The sequence below is a fragment of the Mycetomoellerius zeteki genome, unplaced genomic scaffold (genome assembly GCF_001594055.1).
Source record: "Mycetomoellerius zeteki isolate Tzet28-1 unplaced genomic scaffold, Tzet1.0 scaffold848, whole genome shotgun sequence".
Classification (NCBI taxonomy): Eukaryota; Metazoa; Arthropoda; class Insecta; order Hymenoptera; family Formicidae; genus Mycetomoellerius; species Mycetomoellerius zeteki.
In genome coordinates, this window is record NW_017257882.1 from 58,003 (window position 1) to 81,083 (window position 23,081).

Here is a 23,081-nt window from a genome sequence, read left to right on the forward strand (position 1 = left end):
CCCCGCATTGGTCGCAATCGTAAGGTCGCAAACAAATCGACCAATGGCTACGTTTACACCGTGCGCTTAGTCTGCGACCATACGATAGGTGTCTTTGTTTAACCTACAGGATAAACAAGGACATCTATTGTATAGGCCGCGGTCTAAATGCATGGTGTAAACGTAGCCAATCACAATCAAAATTACGATCTCGCGTTTTAAAACGCTTGAGGCCGGAATCAGACTACGCATTGAAGATCGAGATTGAAGATTGAAAAATTCAGATTTGACCAACCAAAACAAAAGGAGCTAAAATTTCTTTGTCCTTATTGGTCAAATTTCAATCTTCACTCTTCAACTTCAATTTTCAATGCGTAGTCTGATTCCGGCCTGACTGTGATTGATCGATTCGCTTACGGCCTTACGATTACGACTAAAATTTTTGTACGTATGATGGCCTTAAGGTCGCAAGCAAATCGACCAATCACAATCAAAATTACGGTCTCGCGTTTTAAAACGCTCGATTGTGATTGGCCGATTTGCTTACGATTACGACTAAAATTTTTGTACCTGTGATGGCCTTAAGAAATTGACCAATCACAGTCGATTATTCTTTTCACAATCGACTGTGATGCTTGCGATTGGACGGGCATCGTTCCGCCAATTCCGCATTGCATATACGTTTCGCACCATGGAACCGCGCCATTACAACTGCAAAACTGCTAATATCCGCAATGTGCGTAGGGTAGCCTGGTCAAGTGGTGTGATACCTTCTGTTCATACAACTAATGACACTCGATAACGATGTGTGTGTATAATTTGCTATAAAAAAAGATTAACAGTCCTCTCTCTCTCTCTCTCTCTCTCTGTATTCTTGAATTTCATTTGTTCCAATTATCCATCTATCTAAAAAAAAAAAAAAAAAAACAGTGGAAAGAAGATAAAACGGCAACAACATGACTGACGCTAGCCAATGTAAAGTCAATCAGAGTTACCGTTTTAAATGGAACAACTATCAAAATCATCTGTCTGACGTCGTGCGGCAGCTCTTGGAGGAAGATTGCATGGTGGATGTCACTCTATCCGCAGATGGTCAACGTATTCATGCGCATCGCATTGTATTATGCGCGTGTAGTATTTTGTTTCAAGTAAATAATTTCTTTCAAGGACATTTTTAGACCTGTTCCTTTTGGCTGAACTTTTGCACCAGTTCATCTTTCTTCTTCTTCTTCTCCTGAAGAAAAAAGGAAGAAAGATGAACTGGTGCAAAAGTTCAGCTAAAAAAGACAGGCCTTTTGTTATACATACAAAATAATTCCACCAGGCTCAGAAAATCTCGCAATTAAGCGACTGAAAATATAATTGTACATATATTATGATTTAGTAGTAGCAACAATAACTACTATTCTTTGCTGAAACATACAATATTCTCTCGAAAATTTGTTTTCAATTTCTTATGTTATTGTTATATTATTATCTTCTATGAGAGCTGTATTGAGAGAAATGTAACACAATAATGTTTTATTCTTGCAATGTTTACATATAAAATAACTCTTGTGTACATACAATTTGCATAATATTATAAAATATATTATTGATAAATTTATTATTAATAATCATTGTATAATATAACAATTTATATCATAATAATTATTATGAGATTAACATTATGTATAATTTATAGGAAGTGTTAAGTCAAGTGACAGAAGATTATCCAACCATTATTCTAAGCGATATATCTCCTCAGGATATAAAATTGATTATCGAATTCATATATCATGGAGAAATTCGTGTTCCTGTTGAAAATATCAATAGCTTACTTGAGGCTGCACGATCGTTAAAAATAAGTGGTCTTATTAATGTTAGTTTCAAGTTATTTATTAATTAGACTTTTTTGTTACCATTTGTCAAGTTTTTTTTTAATTTGTTGTAGAATTTTATATTTAACAATTTGGAATTTATAATAATATTTTGTATTTTCAACAGATAGATGGAGTTTATGAAAATGAAATTGATAAAGGAAAAAAAGATCAAGCAATGGAAGAAACTGTGTCAAAGGTAGAGGAAATTCAGGACAATATTGAATCTTTGGAGAATGAGACTCATGAACCAAGCACTGCTAAAAATTGTATTTCAAATAAAAAGAAGAAACGACGCCGTGACACTGTAAAGAGAGATTACAGTGACGATATGTTAGCATCTGCAATTAATGATTTGAAATTAGGACAAACTTTAATAGAAGCTGCTACTAAGCACAATATACCACGCTCGACATTGTATATGCGGGCAAAAGCATTAGGCATACATTTAAATGCATCAAGAAATGGATATCCTGCAGAATGCATGAATGCAGCTATAAACGCCGTGATCAGTTAGTGTTTTTCTTATACTTGGTTTATTCTTCTTTTAGAATTTAATTCTGTGTATTTTTATATTAGATTATATTAGATTATTCTCTAGTATGCAATGTATGTCTGCCATTATTTAATAATTATATTTAGACTGTTTAATTATGCAAACTTTATTGTAGATGGTTCGAGCTTGCAGCATGCATCAGAAATATTTAGAATACCTAAAACTGTATTATGGAGACGTATACAAAAGGAGGGCTATCAGATCTTACGTCGTCAAATGAAGAGATCATATGCTTTAGACACGAAAGAAGCCGCTGTTAAAGCTTTGGAAAGAGGAGAAAATTTGACAAAAGTTGCTCTGGAGTTTAAAGTAAATTTTATTACAATTTTGTTCATTGCTTTTGAATTTATTTTATCGTAAACAGATTTAACAGATTGTTAATTGAGTGTAACCTAAGATGTCAATGATCTTTAGATACCAAAGACTACATTGTTTAGAGAAAAGGCACGACTAGTAAATCAAGGTAAATTACCGTTATCATTTTGGAAGAAGCGCAAAACTGAGAATGAAGAATCAAAGAAGTCGCGATTAGAGGAAGCTGTAGCGGCTTGCAAAGGTGGCAGAATGTCGCAGGCTGCAGCGTCCATGATGTATCACATTCCAAAAACTACAATATGGCGAAGACTTCAACAAGATGGAAAAAAAGCGGAAAAATCATCAAATGTGAAAAAGCAACGACTAATTGATACGCCAGTACTGCACGACTCTCAGGCGAAAATACAAGACACGTCCAATTTCAGTTATTGCGAGGTAATTTGAATTATCAAGTCCCTTCAATATAATTGCTAATGGATTTGTGATATGTATAGGTTGCATCAGAAATACCTATAACTTATATAGACGAGGATAGTATACCTGAGGATTCCGTCATAATCCTAACAACGGAAGAAATGGATGAATTAAACTTAGAAGGAGGCAGACAAATTATTGTAAATTCGGTATGTAATGTACGAATAATTTGTGATAATTTTTATGAATTTAAATAGTGGATTGATTAATTTTGCCTTTCTACAATCCATCTTTATTTTTCTTCAGGAGTCCGGACAGGAATATATTCCATGTACGATAAGTATCGAGAATAATTCTAACTATTCCGAGACTGAGAGTTAGCGTCAGAAATTTAAGTAATGAAAAGCTAATTGAATAGGGATGGGCGACACAGAAAAAAATCTCAATAATGCGATATTTCATATCGCAATGTATCGTAAACAGAAATATTGATATATCAAAATATAGGACAGATAATTTGCGACATTGCTAATATCTGATATTTTTATTTTTAAGCGATACGCGCACCAATGCGTATCGATATGCAAAAAGTCCATCTTTTTACATCGAAAATTTGATATTCCTGTTCAAATGTCGATACATTTCAATACAAATCGAAATATATTAATACAAAAATCCTAGAAAAAATATTGATATTTAAAATATTGGTTCTGTATCGCTTATCTCTATAATGAACCCTCAACTACAGCAATGATTATTGCTATATCGAGTTATTTGAACTCGAAAATTTTAGACGGTTATGTGATCTGTACATGTCGATTGGTACGATGTACATTGGAAATTTGGAACCTCGTAATAGCGCGCACTCGAGGCTCTGAATGCGCTATATCAAGGTAATCCCCATTTTACTCCCAAACTGAAAATCCAGGATCGTTGCGATATCATTTCTACATGCGCTTTAAGAATGTATTACACATATTTTCAAAATGATGAAAAAAAATGATGAAAAAGTTATAAATTATTTTAGATCGCACATTCAATAGTAAATGTTTTTTTTTTTTTTTGAAGAATAAAACATTGTATTTTTCTTAAATATGTTTTTAATGCTTCAAATATTAATGCTTTAAACACTTTACTGTAAAAAAAAACATTTAAAACATTAAAACCATCAACTAAGCATGTTTTAAACTGTTTAAAATATGTTTTTTACCAACCCTCAAAATAAGTACACCAAAGCACAATTTTGCGCAAGCCTGTACGAACACGTCGCGACTTGGGCTGTGTTCCAAAATTGACTGCCAGTACTGAAAATCTATAGTGCACGTAACGTAAACTGTAGCATTTTCAATGTTGACAGCCTTCGGCTGCGTTCCGTAACGCACTGCTAGTACTGGCAGCACTGTAAAGTCTGTTCCAAAATTCATCGTAGGCTGTGTTCCAAATTTACTGCCAACACTGAAAATGGGTGCGTTCAGCAGAACGTTTGTTTTGCAACTGTTGTAAGTTTTCTTCGCGCTAATTGGATCATACTTTTAGATCTAGAAGAATGGTCCTATCTCAGCAGACAATGGCTGCGTTCAGCAGAACGTTTGTTTTGCAACTGTTGGAAGTTTCCTTAGCGCTAATTGGATCATACTTTTAGATCTAGAAGAATGGTCCTATCTCAGCAGACAATCATAAAACGGTTGCAAAACTGTTGAGTCTGCTGAACGCAGCCAATCACAAAACGGTTGCAAAACTGTTGAGTCTGCTGAACGCAGCCAATGCTACAGTTTACGTTACGTGCACTATAGATTTTCAGTACCGGCAGTCAATTTTGGAACACAGCCACAGTAAATCCATTTTACGTTAAAAATTACTTAGTTACACGTACTGCTGAAAGTAATGTTCCGTTACTATCATTTTACTGTACAGTATATTTGCGAAAATGGAACGCTTGCTTCATCACACTAGAATGACGTCATGCTGTCAGTACTAACAGTGAGTTACGGAACGCAGTCTTGGGAAGTAGCCGTTGGCCGCTTGCATTGTTATTCCCCCACTTACGTTATTCACATATGCCGAGCGCATATGGAGGGCATGATTCGCGCTATTTCGAGTACGCTAGTAGGTTCCAGTGTAATATTAAATTGTAGGTAAAAAAAAGACGCTTGAGAACTTAGGTGTAGTTTTTATTAGCTATAGTTGAGGGTTATATAGATATCAGGGTTAGTAAAAAAACATGTTTTAAACAGTTTAAAACATGCTACATTGATGTTTTTAATATGTTTTAAATGTTTTTTTTTTATAATACTGTTTAAAACATATTTGAAGCATTAAAAACATATTTAAGAAAAAACAGTACGTTTTATTCTTAAAAAAAACAGTATTTACCAACCCTGATAGATATTAAGAATATGATAGAGGGATATGTAGACATTATTTAATATCTATAAGTTAAAGTTAATTGTAGCACGACTGTACAATTATTTTATTTATGATATCTTAACAAAGTGTATTATATTAACATTACATTGTGTTTACTTATATCAAGTGTATAAAGTATATTGTAACTATCACACACACACACACACACACACACACACACACACACACACACACACACACATTCAATAAAATTTTTTTATAAAGTTTGGTTAAATAGATATTTAAAAAACTTTTAATTTATGAAATTGCTTATCTAAAATAATGTCAATAGGAAAATTTGCTTTAAAAATTTAATTTAAATAAACAATTCAAAATAGTACAAAATGCAATATTTTTATTTGTTAATTTGCATAGTAATAACGATAGCATTAATTTTAACAATTAAAGCATAATTACTCTCTAAAGAATTATTGTAAAAAGATAGATTTTTGTGTAAGATAAATTTTTAATATTAAATAATGGCAAATGATAGACAACAAATAATAAATATTTTTGAAAAAATACACGAGTTATTTGTGTATATATCAAGTTTTTATGCTTTAAGTCTGTTTTCATATGACAGAACTTTGCAAATCGTACGTGCATAAATTTTGATCGATAACAATGCTGTATGATTTGATAAAACGCTCGCACGAAATCTGGCGATTATCTGGATTATCAATCCACGTATATCGATAATGAGAGCGATTTATTCCGCAACGATAGTTCACTAATTATAAAATAGAGAAGGATAGGGATGCGATAAATAAACAAAACTTACACGGAAGATTACGATAAGAGGCAAAAGAAAATAAGAATTAAGAGAAGAAAAGGATAGGGTTGCACTTCCAAAACTTAAAGGGACGTTTGAGCAGTTGGAGTACTCCGGCGTGCGCATTGCGCAAGTCACACGCATCTGACGCATCGGTGTGCCGGTGTGCGCGTGTCACGTACGCGAAATCCTTCGCTCGTAGCCACACGCGTAGTAATTGCGCGCATTAACACGACACGCGGCCGCAGCCATACCATCGAGATCGAGGTGGTGATCGTTCAGGGTGAGTCCCGTTGCACCACGCGATAACAGAGGTGGGTGCTCTCTCTCTCTTGGAGAAGAGAGTCGCGAACGCGGTGCGCATATTTCCGACCCGCGAGAGACGTAACGAATCGTGTCGTCGGTTGTGACCTGGCGTCGCGACTCGTTCTACGTTCGAATCGGCGATCCTTCTGGTTCAAGAGGAGGCGGCGACTAGGGTAAAAAATCGCGTACATCTCGCGAGAGGACATGCCGGACAGCGGGGCCGTCTACCAACCGACCACCGTCGGCTACACGTACGACAGCGGTGGCGACGGCAGCGGTGGTGGTGGTGGCGGCGGCGCCGCCGGGCTGAGGCACGGCTTTTGGCGCATCGTATCCAGGCACAAGCTCAATTCCAGGAAATGGTTGGAGTGGACGCTGCTGTCGGTCGCACTATGCTTCTTCGTCGCTGGCCTCACGACCATGCTCGTCAACCTCGTCTCCGCAGAGGAGGAGTCTTCGAAGACGAGTGACGATGTTGCATCGGAGGTAAAAATTCTAGTTATTGTTCGCAATATGCAAGACTTATCGTAAAATGTTGATCTTTTATTTTCTCAGACTTTTCCATCTGAAACATTTAAAAATCTCCCTTGTAATAAAGTTCATAATAAAGTACATAAATTTGTCTAGAAAGACTAAAAGGAAATTTTAATATTAACGATTGTTATTTTTTTCTTGCTAAAATTGAGCCCGAAGTTTATTTTATTTCTATTGAAGGTGATTATAAACTGATATGAAAGAATGTAATAATTGTAGATAAAGCCAGAAGAACATTCAACGACGGCTCCAGATGTACAGCAACATGAAAATACAGGAAAGAGTTCTGTGGCGTTAGGTGCCGGGATAATGCTAATCGGTGTATTGCTTGGCTTTGTTTGGACATGGCTCACTTTCTTTCATCATAGCAAATCACCAAGGAACGGCATGACGAGTAGCAGTGGTCAGGTAAGCGAACAGGTTTCCACCCGAATACAATATTTTGCGTCTAATTTTATTTTACCGGAAGCCATCCGCTCTCTGGTATGTTCTGGTACATTTGTTTCTTTATCTTATGTACGCGTTGCTATGAGGAAAGATGTTGGGCGGTTTGAATCCATCGACTGACTTGCTGGTGGGTTCCACTTCGCAGTACGGGCCAGTACTCACAGAGGTGCCAAGCCAGCTGAAGATAAAGCAAGCCAATTCGCATGACATGCCGGCCATACCGCTTTCCGACCAAGAGGAGGAAATGCACACGCTAATGCAGGACCCTGCGAGCCCGCCGTCGGTTTCCGTTGGATCTAACGCCATCACTAATCAAATTCCAGGTTGAGTAAAACGATTGCTCCCATGTGTGTACAAGCGCGTATATAATATGGACAAAAAATTTCGTTTTATAAATTTTCTAACACGTTCCAAGAGATTTATTATCACTGCGATTTTGCAATCCTCTGTTTCATTTAAAACTCGAAACAACTGTCGTCCTTCTCTGATTTTCAAGTCGTGGCATTCTGTTCCGGTCTACAATAGGTAACCCCTTTAGCATTTTGCTCTAAGCTTCGAGTTGCGATGTTAATTTGCTCTAAGCTCTATTTAAAGCTTAGGGATTAAACAGCGTCGGGAATACTTTTTGTTGTAAAAAAAACGTTATGGTTTACAACTTAGAACAAAAATGCTTACTACTATCTATTATAAATTGGGGCTTATACTGTCATTGAAGTCATTTGACGTTGATCTTGTGATTGAAAAAATTTTATTTTATTTTTTAAAAATCTGGACATTTTATAATTTATAGAACTTTTTATTTAAGTTTAGACTATTTGGCGAATGCGATTTGAGAGATCTCGTTTCTAGTATATTTAGGAAGTTAAGTACTTATTTTTTTTTTTTTTTTCATTTTTGCTTATGCATTTTTTCATTCCGTCCAATATCATTATTAATATGTTAAGTAAGCATTAGATCCAGATAAAAAAAACGCAATTATGACAATGCGTTTCGTAAATTTGATAACAATCTTTACATCAGAAGTACTGAATTTATTACATAAAATATCTTTTTTAATTTACATTTGTATTGTTAAATAATATAAATATAATTTTCACTACACACTGCATATACGCTTTATGCAAATTTGCACGCGTCTAGGCAAATCTAAATCATTTTACCTTGATTCGATATGCTCATGGTACATAACATATATTTAAGTACCAAGTCTAAATTAGTAATAATAATAGCAATTATATTGACAATATACATTGTAAATTAAACACATATTGGTACATATATCAATTAAGTCGGTAATTGTTACTGTAATTAATACACAAAACGATTATGTATATATTAATGTAATGTGTATATATATGAAACACATGAAACGACTGCAACTTTAGAGAAGATATTTGATTTAAAAATGTTTAAATCGTGCTTAAGCCACAATAAGCCACAAGCATGCCGCAATGCACAAATTTTGTTTTTGTTCACGTTTTTATTTTTAAGTTGTGATATACACGATAATGAGTTTACATCGCACATGATATTATAAAGTAATCCTATACATTGAATATATTTGCTTTAATGGAATATCTATTTGCACACACTTCATGATTTTATATAATTAATTTAATTGATCTCTCACATAGAAATAATATAAATGTAGAGCTCATCCTGTAAGATATTTTTAACGGAATATATAACGTTAGAGTTTTGGGCATGGTACATATGCAGCATTGTATAAAACACCGATTTAAGATAATTTTTATATGTATGCCGTTATTTGCTATAAAGCGATGTGTTCAGTTTTGTAATATGCGATAAGCATTTTGGAGGAACCATCAAAGGACGGCCTGTAAGTTTGAGTCTGAATTCAATGCTATTACAGATCAATTACGCATATAATAGCTTCATTTTTTAACATTTATGAGATTTAGTGAGATCCTTATTATGCCTGTGTTATTAATTCGTGTACTAATTTATGTGAATATTCTGGAATGTAAGATAAATAAATAAAAAAAAATATTACTCACGACTTTTTTTCTCTAAGCTTTAAAATGTTAATGTGTATATATTAAAGAATCTATTGTTAACCCTCGGAAACTGATGGGTCTATTGAACCTACTCAATTATATATCTGTTTGTCAAAGAATGTCAATTCAGTTTTTTTTATTTAGATTATTCTTATTAAAATTCTTTTTCTGTACGAGTTATGTACATTCATTTTTTGGTACCTGTTGTAAAAATTAATTAATGTCTTTTAATGAATATAAATTAAATAAGTTTTACAGACTCATGTCCATTTTTACCAATGTAGTTTAATTTTAATTTTAGTTCAACAATTTTGGTTAACTCTTTATCTTTCTCTGATTCTAAAAATTAAAAAAAGATGAAGAGTAAGTTGAACTGAGATTAATGTCTTAATCTACATTAGTAGAAACGAGCATCAGTCAGTAACTGTGTTACAAATTTTTGTATCAACTCCAGAGTATTAAAAGCACATACGCAAAGGGAGAGCAAGTAGTGTTTACTTTCCAAAATTTTGGCAAGAAGAAATAATTAAATCATGAAAATCATTGTTACGACAAAAAGTTAAATGCTTATTGGCCAAAGTGGTCAAGCGTTATTCGTACGAAAGTATTCGTTGAAGATCCTTGAAGACTGGTTTTAATAAAAATATTTTTATAAGTTTTGTGTGAAGATAAATTTTTGCCCTCTAACTGAAATCCTACGCCAATGATTAAAAGTATATTCAGCCATTAATGTATGTAAGTGTAAGATTAATTTTGGTTCAATTTACTTTTTATCTTTTTCTAATTTTTAGAATTATCAGTAAGTTAAATAGAAATTAATCTTACATTGATGGAACCGAACCTCAAAGTTTTAAGAAAAACCTTACTTTTTCTCTATAAATCAGCATCCGAATTGTAAATTAGTGTAGATATTACTTGAAAAGTTTATAGTTGATATATTAACGAGACTTAATTAAAATCATGATTAAAGTCACTCTTAGAAATTATCCTGATTTTGAGACAATTATCGTTTCAATTTTCAGTAATTTTCAATTTAAGTAAAACACCCCATTTTTCTGAGAAGCCGATTCTTTCATAAACTTATTGATGTTTTTCATATATTATTACTTATCTTCGATCGCAAGTATAAATATGCTTTACGCAGATAATAATGTAGGAAATCGGTCAAGTTTCATTTTTTTTATTGTAAGGAACATCGCTGGTAATAAACGATATGATAAATTCTGTATCGATAAAACGTGACGTCTCGAAAGAAAAAGATGCATAAAAAGATGTATAAAAAGCGTCATTGTCCGATATCTTGAGAACGATAAACTCAAAAGACACTTCGGTTGCACAAGGTTAACGCGTTTGATTTCTATCAGCTGTCGCGCTCAATATGGCTGCCCGCGCAAGACGCGTTTTCTTCCGCAGCACTGGAGAGACGCCTACATTAGGACGAACTTGGTGAATACGATCGAGATTCTCTAAATTGCAAGTCGCAAGAGTAGTCTGGCTTCGCAATGGCGGGTAACGATGTAGTACTGGAGGGATTTATATGTCCTATATGCATGACTGATTTCAAGGCACCTAGTCATTTAACGAAACACTTCGAGGAAATTCACAATGATGATCCGGAGATCTTAAGATCTCTGAAAGGTATGCGTGCACGATTCTTTTGCAATTTATTTGTCAAGAAAAAACTCATAGAATCCTATTTCTACAATTTATTAAGTTTGTATACAAAACGAAAGTCAAAATATATTGGATTTTATTTCAGATTTGTTTGGCAAAGCCAAGAAAAAAATCTTGAAGCAGGACGATATACCAGAAACATTTCCAAGTGCGATACAGCAAGACAAGAGACGGAGTCCTGAAATTAATTGGGGACCACAAGAAATAGGTAGCGCAGCGATACTTATGAGCCAAAACTATCTTTGACAAGAAGAAATAATTTTTTTCATTAAAGCTCCTAAATAATCAAATGTAGATTTTTAGTTTCCTAAAATCAGTATTTAAAAATACTGCATGCTGCTAAATGCATAATTAAATTTTATGTGATGTCACATTTATTAATTTTTAAAAACTATTCCAGGTGCAATTACATCTCATACGAGGTATTTTAAGGATATAAGAAATGCTCGATTAGAAAGATACGCATATGAAACAAATAAACTTCTTATAAGGTTAGATAAATTATTAAATAAGTTACCATCGGATCCTGTCGATAGAAAAGGTGAGAAAATATATAAATTACTTATCCACTGATATATCCCATGATATCTATTTTATTTTATATACAATTGATGATTAATGTAAATAAAAATTTTTACAGTTCATGAACGCTCTATTGTTCCATGGATTGATGAAAAAGATGTAAAATTGTGTCCTAATTGTGCTAAGAGTTTTCATTTAGCAAGGCGAAAACATCATTGTAGATTATGTGGGGCAGTCATGTGCCATAATTGTACTGTATTTTTGTCCCTCGTCGATGCACGTATGTAAAACATTTAATATTATTTCGGGTGCTTTTCAGTCACAGATAATATATAGTAAAGAGAATTATTTCATTTTTGTTTAATGTTAGCAAATATGGATGTAATGATTCACTGTGGCTGCTTTCATTTTAGGAAACATAGTCAACACAAATGTCATTCTATCCTTCTCGATATGAATAATAGAATATTTATGTCAATCTCCTAAAAAGGAAAGCAGTCTGTGTCACTTGTATCTTTTGCTGAAAAGTACTTCTAATTTATGAAATAATTTGTACATATTCTTAAAATTATGTTTAACAGAACTAATTTTTTTACAGGAAAGATGACTAGTCCCGTATCAATACAAGATGATTCTGCTTCGTCTCCTATATCAGAACGAACATTTCCCGAGAGAATAGCACGTGCAGGTATAGGTCTCTCAAAATTAGCACGATCACCTTCCAACGGTAGTTTAAATAGCGTTTTATCATTGGTCAATGATTCAACTAGCAGTGAACAACACTTTAGGGTCTGTACTCACTGTATAAACTTGCTTGATGCAAGGGAAATGCAGAAAGCGAAGCAATTTGATAAACCAATTGTTTGTGAATTTTATGAGAAAATGAAGGAATACATGAGCGAAGCGTCACAGCATTTAGCAATGTACAACAAAATGTGGGAATCGCTAAAGTATGTGAACTTCCATTATATTTAAGATAATGTCAATCTATCACAATATAATACATTAAAAATTGTAATATACAGAGCGACTTTCTTGGTGTGCAAGTTATTAATTATAAAATTAGTATCGGAAGAACTTATATTAGAATGCTCTTAAAACTATTTTAGAGAAGGCGAGACTATATATGGTTTAGAAGATGCACAATCATTACGAGTCAAATTGGCAAAATTGGGGGAAAACATAGATGCGACCAGCAAAAGAATTCTAGTCGTTGGCGTGAAGAAAGATGCAACGGATTTGCAGGAGGCATTGGGACAAGAATTGAGACTATACCAGATGGTTAGAACATCCGCAATGATATTTTTGAAAGAAGAGTTATTAACTCTGCAACCCCTGCCCTCGATAGAGGAATATGCAGTTTTACAAGAAGAACGCCAGAAAAGGATAGAAGCCCGAATAGCATACGAGTGGCAGTTGGAGGAAGAACAACGAGAGAAACCGAAGGAACAACGCAAGAAAGATACATGGAATTTGGACAGTAGTCCATCTTTGAAAACCAGTCAGGTATATCAACAAATTAGAGCAGATGATTAAAGACGGGAATTTTTTAAAATATAATCACATTTAATATTAAAGTCATGAAAGGCTAAATAACCAATCTATTCTTTTTTATGTATAGCTCTTAGTTTTTTTATGCATATTATTATAATGAAGATTTCTCAAAATATTTATTTCTTTTTTAAAAAATGATTGAATAGTCGTCTGATGTCTCACGTTTCATCATAAGTCTTCAAATTTTTAGGCACAAGTAATGGTGACTCAATCTCAAGGCTGGGGTCCATCTCACATTACACCCATCATGTCTTCATCTATGGATCCAATAATCGAACAAATGAGCAATCTTCGCGCGTACATCAAACAGGCCCGCGCTGATTGCAAGTACGACGAGGTTGCAACGTTAGAAAACAACCTTCGAGAACTTCAAAGTGCCTACTTTGCTATGAAACAAAGTAATAGCAATGACGGATAGAAACATATTAAAACAGCACATTTATTACTTTGGCATGTAAAATATTGCATTCTATATATTGTGTGTATATATATATATATATATATACATAATTATTACTATTAATTTGCAAAATATTTAATAAATTCTCTTAAATCAAAATCTTAAAATGCATATTCTATAGTGGATAAATACACAAAGATATAGTCCACAAGATATTTCAATATACAGATTCCTTTCTTAATAGTTTTTATATTCATTAATATCACTTATATTCACTTTTTCTATATTTATTCACAAATTAATGATGTCTTAGTGTCTCAATTACATATTTTTAATTGTTCTTAAAATGCATTTTGTAAAAATATATCAAATTTTTGTTATAACTACTACAAATTAATTTGTGTAAATATTCGCAATATGAACAAATTGACTCATTGTAAGAACTCTATAAGGTTTTTGATAATTTATTGGTACAAGATAGACAAATACATTTTATTTGAGTGGAATAAATCGTGAAGAATGAGTAGCACCAATACCAGGTCTACCGTGTTTAACAGGTTTGTATGTAACAGAAAATTCTCCAAGATAATGGCCGATCATTTCTGGTTTGATTTCAACTTGGTTAAAAGTTTTACCATTGTATACACCAACAATCGAGCCAACCATTTCTGGAACGATAATCATGTTACGCAGATGCGTCTTTACAATCTCAGGTTTCTCATTAGGTGGAGTCTCTTTCTTTGCCTTGCGCAGCTTCTTGACAAGAGCCATAGACTTTCTTTTCAAGCCATGAGAAAAGCGTCTACGTGCTCTAGCATGCATCAAATCCATCAACTGCTCACTGGAAAAAATTATTGATAAAGTTTCTCATTCATGTTAACAAATGTTCTATTTATTTCGAACAATTAAAAAAATACACTATAAAAATGAACTGTTAGTGTACAATTAAATAAGTATTGTTCAATTTTAAGATTATTAGAAGCGATCTATGAGCGTAGATTGTAATAAAGGAGCACAGCAGTGTCCTTTCGCGTTGTCTTGGCGCCGAGACACTACCATATCTCCAGGGTACGTTCCGAGTTGCGCATGAAGCACGTGATGTATTTTTTATGATGCGTTTTATCCTTCTTTATTATTTGGTAAACAAGGACAAATAATGCATCATACGCTTCATGCGTAACTCGGAACGCACCCCCGATACTTTGTAAGGTTAAGTAATTGTTATATAGGTTACATTCAGAAAATCAATATTACTTTGGCATATCCAGAAGTTGATCAAGATCGACCCCTCGGAAGGTGAACTTCCTAAAGGTCCTCTTCTTTTTCTGAGTTTCATCTGCCTGTAAAGAACACATCGAAAAAAATATATAAATAAATTTGATATTTATATATATGACATGACAACCAAATATGTGGGGACATCAATATTATTCTAACGATATACTTTGTCAATCGAGTAAAATGTATGATTCATGCAAATACATTTTGCATAATGGATGTTTAAGGATTTCGTAGATTTAATATTAAATTTCGAAAACTTACTTCTGCCATTTTCACGATTCTTTACAGAGACCTGCGTCAAAGAAACGGTAGGATACAAGAGAAAAGAACACGTTTTTCCAGCAGTAATTTTCATGCGCATGCGTTATCACGTGACCATTCTAGGTTATATCATCGATGAGATACATTAAAGACTGTCAACTCACAACAAATTATTATAATAATCAATAGGGTCCCAAGATAATTGGAATGGCTGTGTTCAGCAGAGAAAAATAATCAGTTAGCTTAATGATTCTTTAATATGATTGGTTCCTACACTTAGATTTTGTGAAAAATTAAAGGCAAGAACCAATCATATTAAAGAATTACTAAGCGCTAACTGATTAATTTTCTCTGCAGCCATTGGTTGCGTTCAGCGAAAGCAGCTTCGCAACTGTTGTAAAATATGATTGGTTTTTGCTTTTGGTTTCACATGGATCCAAATATATAAACTAATTATATGAAGAATTTTACTCATTTGTAATGCTGCTTTCTTTGCTGATCGTAGCCAATGGGCGCATTCAACAAACTCAACAGTTGAGTGAACGCTCGCTGCTATTGGTGTATTCTTTTAAATCTAAAATTCTGATTCGATGATCCAAAAAAATACACCAATAGCAGCGAGCGCTCACGGATCCGCTCCGCAAGGGTGCGTTCTTTTAGGCATCGGATACAGCAGTTCTTGCAGTAATTCGTTCTTTTAGCACAACCGCACAATCGATTGCAGCGCAGATTTTCGTTCTTTTGGCAATGGATACGCAGTAGATACGCAGACGAATAGAATTAGCTGCGCAGCCGGCTACGTATCTGCGTAATCGTTTAAAAAACACGCAATCGGCAGCTCCGATGCGCAGCGACTGCCAAATGCGATGCCTAAAAGAACGCACCCCAATAGTTGAGTCTACTGAACGTGATCAATGGCTGCGTTCAGCAGACTCAACAGTTTTGCAACCGTTTTATGATTGTCTGCTGAGATAGGACCATTCTTCTAGATCTAAAAGTATGATCCAATTAGCGCGAAGGAAATTTCCAACAGTTGCAAAACAAACGTTCTGCTGAACGCAGCCAATGGGTGCATTCGGTATCACGACCGCTCACTGAGCGCTCAGTGAGCTCTTGTATCTGTTTGGTCTATATTTTTAGTTCTAACGGAATATGCCAATAAGATGCAAGCGCTCACTGGGTGCTCAGTGAGCGATTGTAGTACTGAATGCATCCATTACTTAAGACGGTCTTGAAATAAGGATCGATTATGAATACCGGCCTTAAAACATTTGCAGAACCACAACTTTCCTAATTTCACTCTGCGCTTTTCGAACACAATATTTGATTGGCTAAGGTGTTGTGATAGACAGTTGCTGTTGCCAAAAAGTTAAGTCCGGATCTACAATAGGTATTTTAAGTCATAAGCAGTAAGAATTTAACCAATTACAGTTAAATTCGAGGAGAATAACCGACTATGATTCGTCGATTTCTTATGGCTTAAAGCTTAGGACTCTATTATAGATCCGGGGTAAAAGTTGGGCAACTCTCCGTTGACAACCACGACTATTGGCTCCTGCACACTGGACGCGGAAATGCTTACCGCGCGGCAAAATGCGACGCGGTAACCAATGAACATGTTAGGAGCTGTAAGCATATTGGCTACTGCGTCACATTTTACCGCGCGGCAAGCGTTTCCGCGTTCAGTGTGCAGGAACCATTTGACGAATATCAAACGTCAATTTTTATCATATAATCTATTTTGACGCTGAAAATGATCGTCGAGCGTTAGCATGAAAAGATATCTTTAAGGTGCCTTTTCATGTTGACACTTGACTCTCCTTTTCAGCGTCAAAATAGATCACGTGATCATAATTAACGCTTGATATTCGTCAATTTCTATCACGTGATTTATGTTGACGCCGAAAATGAACGTCGAGCGTCAGCATAAAAAGGTACCTTTAGGACTCTAGTGTGGGACAGTGACTGTCATCAGCGCCATGCGGACATTAGGTGATCCGATAACCGAGAATACCAGTGTAGGAAGATGGTCGAGAATAATGTTTGTGTTTGTTCAATTACTATTCTCTTTCTCTCTCTTTAGTCGAGATTTTTTTATATTTTACGTAAGAATGGGAATTCAACATTTTAAATACTGTGACATTTGATCACTTAGTATATAATCGAAAAACTAAATGGTAAGTATATATCGGGTCACATAAATATGTTTCAAAAAGTTATAAAAATTCAATAAATAAGCAAAGTTTATTTTCTAATGGAGTTGTATTTTTATTATTTGTATGTTATTAAAAACAAATTTAATGTTCATTAAAGTGTTTTGTACACAGAATCATCATTGATGTCGTCGAGTTTTCTAACACAATCGCTTACCACTGAAGTATTCTTCAGAAATGCCAATGGAATACAGTTAACGTTGGAAGAAAAAACAAGCTCGAACCTGTCCAACGTCAACATCATAAACTTTTCGTTGCGAAGCGAAAAACAATTTAATGTCAATTTATGTTTAACGTTAGTCTGTGCAATTCTTTTTATATGGTTTGTGTCAGGAGCTTCAGTTCCTTTCATCATATCAGCATGTCTTTTGATACTACAATGTAAATCGTTCATCACTTCTATCAAACAGGGTAAATTTGAATTCTTAATATAAAATCAAATTTCTAACAGAAATCATCTTATAATAAGATAAACATTGTATTTTTAAATATATATATATATATATGTTTTATAGATACATTGTTGGTTGTTAAATCAGTAGGTGTACATATCGAAAATAAAAGAGGATTTGGTATATTTACATCGATAGAATTCCTACCATGGGATACAATAGAAGATATATTCATCAATGAAGTCATAAAAGGAGTAAGTTTATATTCATGTCTGCATTTATATTACGAAAAATAAACTAATTCAAACTTTTGAATGATTTTAGCAAAGGGTGCTTTACTGTCTTACATTTATTGTGAAAGAATCAGTTGGTAGACAGGATTCAAGAAGATTAGTTCCACTATTTCAAGATCTATTACCTGAAAGAAAATGCCTGGAATACATATACGAACCCTTAGCCAATTTGATTGGTTCGACCAAGAAAAAGAGTCTCTGCTAACTATTCCTGGTGCTTATTGGCTATGTCATAAAAAGAATATATACAAGTTCATCTTTAGATATCATCGTATAATGAAGTAAGACATTAGTATTATCTTGTTAATTAAAAAAAATTTATTTACATGTATTTTTAGAAATACCATACAATTTTCATATGGACGAGAATTATTAAAAATTATACGAAAAATTATAAAATGTCATCCAACGCAAGGTCAACAATTTGGCACGCAACACCTTCTTGTCACTTACAGTATCCTTTTCTTATTAATATTTTATTATTCTTTCTTGAATAAATCAGTCCTTATTTTAATGTATAATTTCCTTTACTCTAATATAATTAAAAAATACAGATTGTACATCTTGGACTCGACAAGACAAAATGTTCGCAATAATGAAATTTCAGCAACGAACTAATGCCGCAGCATTTTCACACGCGTTCGTATTGACTATAAGGATTTTTTCTTCGTTGGAACACTCGTTATTCGATTTAAAATATCCCATTGTCAAAGAAGCTGACGCAGGTACTACATTTAAACATTTGAATATTTCCTTGGATACCGAAGAGAAAATTATTAGCAACGTGATATCTGCCACTGATAAAGAATCCCCAAGGGAGGATACAACATGTCATACTAAAGAAATACATGCAAAATATGCTATCGAGAACATGATGTTAGGTAAAGCATTGGAAACAAAAATCAATTCTTTTCAAGATAATACAATGGAGTCTTCGTCTTTGCGCGAGAATCTTGATAAAAGAATTGAAAATGCCACAATTCCAGCTCAAATGCATTTTGTTGAAAAACATAATAAAGAATTTCATAATGATGTACAAAAACATAAATATATAGACTATAATACTGAAGAATGTGAAAAAAACATAGAACAATATTCTATTGATTGTATTCAAGAACAATCTTTAAGAGCAAACGAAACGAATGAAATTGAAAAGACGCAGAAAATGAATGAAGAGGTAGAAACAGAGGTAATACAGAAGCACAATCAACAAACACAAGATATCCAGAAATATAAAATATCTTCATTAAAATCTCCTCTTACAGGAATGATAACAGGTAGCAACAATGAATGCTCATTAAATAAATTCAATTTTGATGAAAAATCGATACAGAAAGATGATATTTGCACCATCAATAATAAAGACAATTTAAATAATAACAAAAAGACGGTCAGTGGAAATATTATAAATTCTAACAATGTATCACATCAAAATTTCATTGAGAAACAGATAAAGAATTCGAAATTCAACTTAATTATTGATCAACCGATGCAAAAGAATCTGCAGACCGAGATAAAGAATATAGATAAAGATTGTGTTCCAAAAATAATTGAAGAAAATGGTAAGTCTGTACACATTAACCAAGAACATCATAATGAGACAAACTTAGAATTCCAAGAAAATAATAGACAACATACTAAAACTTCAATGAATATTAACGATAAACAGTCGAAAAATCATATGCATAGTAAGTCATACAAAACTCGTAAACAAAAAAGTAGGGAATCCGAGAAAAAAACCATACCTGACAAAGTTTTGCGCTCTTCTAATATTACCGATTTAGTAATGGAAGGTTTAATGTTTACTATACGACAAGATCAAGATAGCGTAGCTGTCATTGAACAAAAGACTAAATTAGAAATAGATGAAGTCTTAGAAAATTCGGAGAAGGTTGAAACGAAAGCTGGAGAAAAATGTTTATTAAATTCAAGCTTATTAAGGTTGGAGAATTTGGTGACCATGATTGACTCTCCGCGCAATAAAAACGAAGAGCATAAAAATCACCACGCAATCAGTAATAGTGCAAATCTATCGTCTTTTAATGTTTTTCCTAACGATACTGTACATAATGTAAATATTAATGAGATAGGTATGGGAATGAATGAATCAAATGTTTCTAATTATGATAAATATAATACAATGAAACATTTAAATCTGTACCAATCACAATGGCAACATCAACGCGTTTTCTCTAAGATTAGTAACAGCTGTTCAGCAAGCGGAATCTCGATAGAAAACCGGGAACAATTAATGGAATGGCAAGGTAGTGATGATGAGCAAGATAAAAAATATAAAAATAACACCGAAATTAAAAAACATGAACATTATTCCTGGGATAATATTCCTGAGATTTCGCTGTCTAAGAAAATAAATGTAGGACTGCAAAAAAAAGCATCACTAATTAACAGAAATATCAAAGAGATAGACAAATATGATAAATCGTTGGAAGAACATTATAGTTCTTCACTATCGAATTACTCATTAAATTCAAGTAAGATGTCCATGAAAACAGTTTCTGTAATTTCTGAGGAATCTAATTCGATTGAATTATCTCGCCGGAAGGCAAATGTTCCGAAAATAGTTTCTAACGAATCTATTACTATTGAACAAATGCCACCAGCCTTGCAGAAGGTTTTGCGACACAAATGCAGAGCACGCAGGTTTTCTTCAACGATCAGCAGCGGAATGTTTCAACAAAATGAACAGAAAATGCAATCTGTGGCATTGACAGAGAATACAATTTCCGAATCGGATATCTTGGAAGATAAATGTATAGATTCCAACATAGTAAATATTACAATTAATTCGGAAAAAATTAATAATAATGAGAAATCTTGTGCAATAATCGATAAGGACGCTCCGAAGATGAATAGAAACACACATGTGAAGAATTCGAAAGGAAAGAACGAGACACAACGTACTTTACGAAGTTCATCGTCAAAGCACAATTCGCCAAGAAAATTACAGGATATCACAGAAGAGTTTTATTACGACTTGATGCATGTACACAACAAAGACAATGCCATTCGACAGAGATGTCTCAGGCAAAAACAAAAATCTTTGAACAATCTCGACAGCATTAAAAGTGGCAAAGTACGTATAGAAATGTTGAAGTTCATTCAGGACATCACGGAGGGTGCTAGAGTGGTGGTGAAACGACTAAATATAGACAATAAATCTAATTTATTACAGAAAAATTCTAATTTAATTTAACAATGTACGCTCATTAAAAATTTATCGCGAAGTTATAAGAAAATAATTTTGTTATATTTACACACTCGTATATTCTTTATTATATATTATATAAATACATTGTTCTTTGTAGCTGCACTGAGTTACACATTGCTAAAGCTTTTTTTACTATCGCCAAATTTTAAATATATTTTAGTTAAATTATAATGTACATTAACATTTATTTTATTTTAAGTACAAATGACAATAGTTCAGTTACAAAGAACAGACGAATCATTCGTAAAACATGATGAATTAAAAAAGATGATTGTGACTTCAGATTTTCAGCGTCTTATTCTTATCCTGATTTTAATAGAATTAGTTAAATATACTGTTACTATATTAGTACATTTTTATTAAGAACTCTTGTATTTTAATTTTTTCAAAAAGTTTATGGTTAAAGTAATATCTTTAATATTTTCTTCCGAATTTTTATTTTTATTATTTTTTTTTTTATTAAAAGGAAAAGTTTCGCATTTTCTTGTAAACTTTGATATTGGATTAAAAAATTATATATACATATATATATTTATTTATTAGATTTATTAGATTAAAAAATGTATTTTATAAGTTACAGAATAAACAAAATTTTGTCAAAACTTTAATGCTAAAGAAACTGAAGATACTAAAAGTGAGTAATTTATTCGATGCGATAAGAAACAATTAGGAAATATAACATTTAAATATCAGAATTTGGTGCATTGAACATAAAAATGATCGATATAGGAATAATTTTTAAAAAACATCGATTACTTAATCGACTTCTGCTTAGCTTTAGCTCGGAATCGAGCAATCGAGGGTGAAATATAATATTCGCAATCGGGCGTAGAAGAAAGCGAAGTTGCTGAGTGCAAGATGTTCTTTATTTCTACACTGTCTGAACTAGTACAATGAGTTGAAGCGAACAAACATATATTTGTTTCTGTTCAACTTATTGCACCATGTGCACCAATTCAGGAATAAAGAACAGACCTATAGTTGTTCGTGAATACACCTGTTCGAAAATTGACAGCGGGAAAAGTGTCGGTACATACTTGTCGGAGTAAAACGTGTAGAACCGATCAATTTTCCGCGAAATCAGTATTACCCGTTATTTAATATAATATGGATAATGATAGCATGAATTTTCATAATATCGTAGACAGTACCGTAAGTATTAAACAGAGTGCATTTTTAAGTAATTCAATTGTGTGAGAATGCAATTTAGAAATGTGAGGTTAGGTTAGGTTACATTATAACATTAAATTAATTCTATATACATAAAACAATACTTTTCTTAATATTTAAAAAAAAATTCTTCTTGGCTTGAATTGTATCGAAAATGTATGAAAATTCATTAAATCAATATGTACTCTTAGAATTTTTAGATCGCCGGAAAACTTTGCGATCATGCCGACATGCCGGTAGTGAGATCGTTTCGTCTTCCTGTGGATTTGTTTTTTATAATTAAATATTAATTGTATATTTTTCATCTTTCCTCTCTTTCTCTTCAATGTCTGTTTTTATAGCTAGTATTTTCTGTTAATAAAGCGAAATAAATATCTGTATGAAATTTGATGAAAATAAGGAGAAAAGTTTTAGTGCAACCCAGTATAGAAATAAAAGACAAATTTTTAATTTTATTTTTTATTTGGAGTGCAGTGTGGTTCAGCA

The 23,081-nt window shown here is 33.2% G+C and overlaps 6 protein-coding genes across 8 annotated transcripts in view; 5 read left to right on the forward strand and 1 right to left on the reverse strand.

Annotated features, from left to right (window-relative positions):
* The first annotated feature begins 753 nt into the window (after positions 1 to 753).
* On the forward strand, positions 754 to 3,774 carry LOC108730109 (uncharacterized). Its single transcript, XM_018459597.1, has 7 exons — positions 754 to 1,127; positions 1,664 to 1,840; positions 1,966 to 2,350; positions 2,510 to 2,703; positions 2,809 to 3,144; positions 3,204 to 3,332; positions 3,430 to 3,774. The coding sequence occupies exons 1-7, from the start codon at positions 936 to 938 to the stop codon at positions 3,502 to 3,504; spliced, it is 1,488 nt and encodes a 495-aa protein (XP_018315099.1). The 5' UTR covers positions 754 to 935; the 3' UTR covers positions 3,505 to 3,774.
* Positions 3,775 to 6,243: 2,469 nt separating this feature from the next.
* Positions 6,244 to 12,546, forward strand: LOC108730129 (uncharacterized). Of its 3 annotated transcripts, XR_001936966.1 has the most exons (4): positions 6,244 to 7,093; positions 7,361 to 7,549; positions 7,680 to 8,199; positions 12,534 to 12,546. XR_001936966.1 is itself a non-coding variant. In XM_018459624.1 (3 exons), the coding sequence occupies exons 1-3, from the start codon at positions 6,812 to 6,814 to the stop codon at positions 7,914 to 7,916; spliced, it is 708 nt and encodes a 235-aa protein (XP_018315126.1). In that variant the 5' UTR covers positions 6,244 to 6,811; the 3' UTR covers positions 7,917 to 8,353. The 3 variants fall into 3 exon arrangements, 2 of the variants coding, with proteins under 2 accessions (XP_018315126.1, XP_018315127.1); XM_018459624.1 differs by lacking the exon at positions 12,534 to 12,546 and having other exon boundaries at positions 7,680 to 8,353; XM_018459625.1 differs by lacking the exon at positions 12,534 to 12,546 and having other exon boundaries at positions 6,249 to 7,093; positions 7,734 to 8,353.
* Rbsn-5 (Rabenosyn-5) lies at positions 10,936 to 13,859 on the forward strand. The gene is made up of 7 exons (XM_018459623.1): positions 10,936 to 11,244; positions 11,366 to 11,488; positions 11,681 to 11,821; positions 11,921 to 12,082; positions 12,401 to 12,752; positions 12,912 to 13,308; positions 13,547 to 13,859. Exons 1-7 carry the CDS (start codon positions 11,109 to 11,111, stop codon positions 13,772 to 13,774), a joined length of 1,539 nt encoding a protein of 512 aa, XP_018315125.1. The 5' UTR covers positions 10,936 to 11,108; the 3' UTR covers positions 13,775 to 13,859.
* Positions 13,860 to 14,187: 328 nt separating this feature from the next.
* Positions 14,188 to 15,390, reverse strand: RpS15 (ribosomal protein S15). The gene is made up of 3 exons (XM_018459598.1): positions 15,299 to 15,390; positions 15,011 to 15,096; positions 14,188 to 14,597 (listed from the first exon to the last, which is right to left on the reverse strand). Exons 1-3 carry the CDS (start codon positions 15,305 to 15,307, stop codon positions 14,249 to 14,251), a joined length of 444 nt encoding a protein of 147 aa, XP_018315100.1. The 5' UTR covers positions 15,308 to 15,390; the 3' UTR covers positions 14,188 to 14,248.
* A 1,935-nt stretch (positions 15,391 to 17,325) lies between these two features.
* Positions 17,326 to 21,410, forward strand: LOC108730105 (uncharacterized protein MAL13P1.304). Its single transcript, XM_018459592.1, has 6 exons — positions 17,326 to 17,475; positions 17,626 to 17,922; positions 18,027 to 18,157; positions 18,228 to 18,477; positions 18,535 to 18,650; positions 18,751 to 21,410. The coding sequence occupies exons 4-6, from the start codon at positions 18,332 to 18,334 to the stop codon at positions 21,408 to 21,410; spliced, it is 2,922 nt and encodes a 973-aa protein (XP_018315094.1). The 5' UTR covers positions 17,326 to 17,475; positions 17,626 to 17,922; positions 18,027 to 18,157; positions 18,228 to 18,331.
* Positions 21,411 to 22,432: 1,022 nt separating this feature from the next.
* The window catches only part of LOC108730133 (MATH and LRR domain-containing protein PFE0570w), a 9,314-nt gene continuing 8,665 nt past the window's right edge, over positions 22,433 to 23,081 (forward strand). Inside the window, exon 1 of the mRNA XM_018459634.1 lies at positions 22,433 to 22,577. Coding sequence (XP_018315136.1) covers positions 22,533 to 22,577 — 45 coding nt within the window. The 5' untranslated portion in view covers positions 22,433 to 22,532. The remainder of the gene's footprint in view (positions 22,578 to 23,081) is intronic.